General features: G+C 48.8%; 1 protein-coding gene across 1 annotated transcript in view; it reads left to right on the top strand.

Annotated features, from left to right (window-relative positions):
- Nucleotides 1-2,500, top strand: part of foxp4 (forkhead box P4) — a gene marked incomplete at its 5' end in the record, with an annotated part of 21,606 nt that overhangs the window by 10,302 nt on the left and 8,804 nt on the right. Inside the window, 1 exon segment of the mRNA XM_083668494.1 lies at nucleotides 1,694-1,781. Coding sequence (XP_083524620.1) covers nucleotides 1,694-1,781 — 88 coding nt within the window.

The raw sequence follows: 2,500 nt of genomic DNA, 5'->3' as shown, positions 1-2,500 counted from the left end.
GGTTTGTGTGACTGAGTGTAATGTGGGTTAAGCCCCCGTCTGTGAGGGCTGAGAGAAGTAAACAGAGACTCATTGTCGGGACGCACGGAAAAAACCCTGCTACTGTTTATGACCGAACCACAGAAAAAGGGAGAGAGAGAGGGGGAGGGAGGGAGGAGAGAGAGAGGGGGGAGGGAGGGTAGAGGGGGGGGGGAGAGAGAGGTGGGGGGGGGATAGGCAGAGAGAAAGAAGAGAATGAGTTAGAAAGAGTGTGAGATGTGAAGGAGTGAAGAGAGAGAGAGAGAGAGAGAGGGAATGAAGGAATTGGGGGAGAGAGAGAGAGAGAGAGAGAGAGAGGGAATGAAGGAATTGGGGGAGAGAGAGAGAGAGAGGGAATGAAGGAATTGGGGGAGAGAGAGAGAGAGAGAGAGGGGTAGTTTGAGAGAGAGGGGTGAGATCATGTTATTATTATCGTGCACTTGTGTTGAGCCCTCTATCTGCCTGGATTAGCCATGCCATGACATCACTGTTATTGTTTCATTTCTTCTCTTCGTCTGATATTGCCCAACTTCACTGCTCCCTTAAAGAGACACACACACACACACACACACACACACACACACACACGGGTATTGGTCTGTTAAAAGACACACACACACAAACAAGTTTGAGTGTTGACTATATGAGCACTACTCAAGAGAAAGAAGTACTAGCTAGCGCCCTAGATGTTCACAGCATGGAGCTGAACAACTGCACACACACACACACACACACACCTGCACACACAGGCAGCCGGGCAGCGGACAACCTGTGAATAACCCTGGCGATGACTGAAAGGCGAGGGAGGGAGGGAGTGGGCTGGTTAGGGAGGGGTACTCTGGGAAAGATCAGAAGGTCCTGGGTCCTCCCAGAGCAGAGGAAACAAACAGCGCCACCATTCAGACACATCACACACACACACACACACACACACGCACGCACACTCACTTACACACACACACACACTCTCTTTCTCACACACTCTCTTTCTCGCCTGCACAAACACACACACACACACACACACACTCTCTCTCTCTCTTTCTGTAATGCAAGGCTGCAGTAAGTCTGAGATTAGGGCTTCTCTCTCTTCATGTTTCTCTGATAATACATGAGCTCATATCCAGGTGCTCCTCTCCCTCACACTGAGGTCATGGCCTTGAGAGCAGGACTGACACACACACACACATACACACACACACACACACAAATGGTCTTACGCAATAGGGAACACGTTTCTTTATAATTCATTGTTATCACATTGCAAACACACAGTTTTAATTAAACACTGCTGTGTCTTTCATGTCCTGATGTTGTAGTGTTTTTCTGTGAAAAGGAAATCTAGTTTATACACAGTGTTCAGAACTATTGTCATGGTTTCCGTGTGTGTGTGTGTGTGTGTGTGTGTGTGTGTGTGTGTGTGGACACTAGTGTGAAGCTCTCTTGACTCCTTAATGGGGGAAAAAAATCCTTCACACATACACACACATGAATATTGATTTACATGAGGTCATAATTTGGCTGGGAACACACAAATAGGATATTTGCATTCTGTCTCACACATGTGCACACACGCACAAATCTTTGGAGCTTGAATGAGTTGTCTCAAATGTCTTATTGTACAGCGGTTTTAACTCACTCTGTCGTCGCCCCCCCCCCCTTTCCTTCCCTCTGCCAGGCATCTGAACAACGAACATGCTCTAGATGACCGCAGTACGGCCCAGTGCAGGGTCCAGATGCAGGTGGTCCAACAGCTGGAGATACAGGTGGGCCTAAGACACACACACACACACACACAAACACACTCACATGCTCACCCGCGCTCACACACAGCCCCTCTCTGTGGCCAGAACGTGTCTGAGCCAGGGCAGAGTTGCTAGAAAGCACTGGAGCTTGTAATTTAAAAGGAGCAGTTGGTAGAGAAGCTGCCATCACAGCCCCAATTATAAAGCTTCTCTACTGACTGAGGGGGAGGAGGGGAAGACTGGGGTGAGGAAGGGGAGACAGGAGGGGAGAGAGAGAGAGAACGAGAGAGACCCCCCTTATCATAGCTGGGGTACTCCTCTCTCTCTCAGTCTAACCCACTTTAACCAGCTTACTCCGTGAAGTACCGTTGAGGTGATGTACACTATTGAAATGCCATATGTTCTGATTCATGTTAATGTGTGTTTGATGAGGCCGTTTGAAAGCTCAACAGCCTATGAGTGTGAACGCCCTGTGTGTTAGCAGGTACTGTCTGATACTACTGTTGGCATTACCTCCCATAGTGACCTCAAGTACAGAAAGTAGTCATGTGGAGCAAATCCTATCCCAGTTCTCACACACACACACACACACACACATACATACTCCACATCCCAAAATAGACCCCCAAATAGCCCTCTGAAAGCCCAGGGGCTGTGTTGTCCGTTGTTCTGGTAAACAGAGTTTAGTTGAACCCCCTGAAGCCACCGCAGGGGAACACAAAGTGACAGAGAGGCAGGCG

Source organism: Argentina silus (genome assembly GCF_951799395.1).
Source record: "Argentina silus genome assembly, chromosome: 4".
Lineage (NCBI taxonomy): Eukaryota > Metazoa > Chordata > Actinopteri > Argentiniformes > Argentinidae > Argentina > Argentina silus.
Note: the sequence above shows the minus strand (reverse complement) of the source record. Positions and strands in the feature narration are given on the sequence as shown.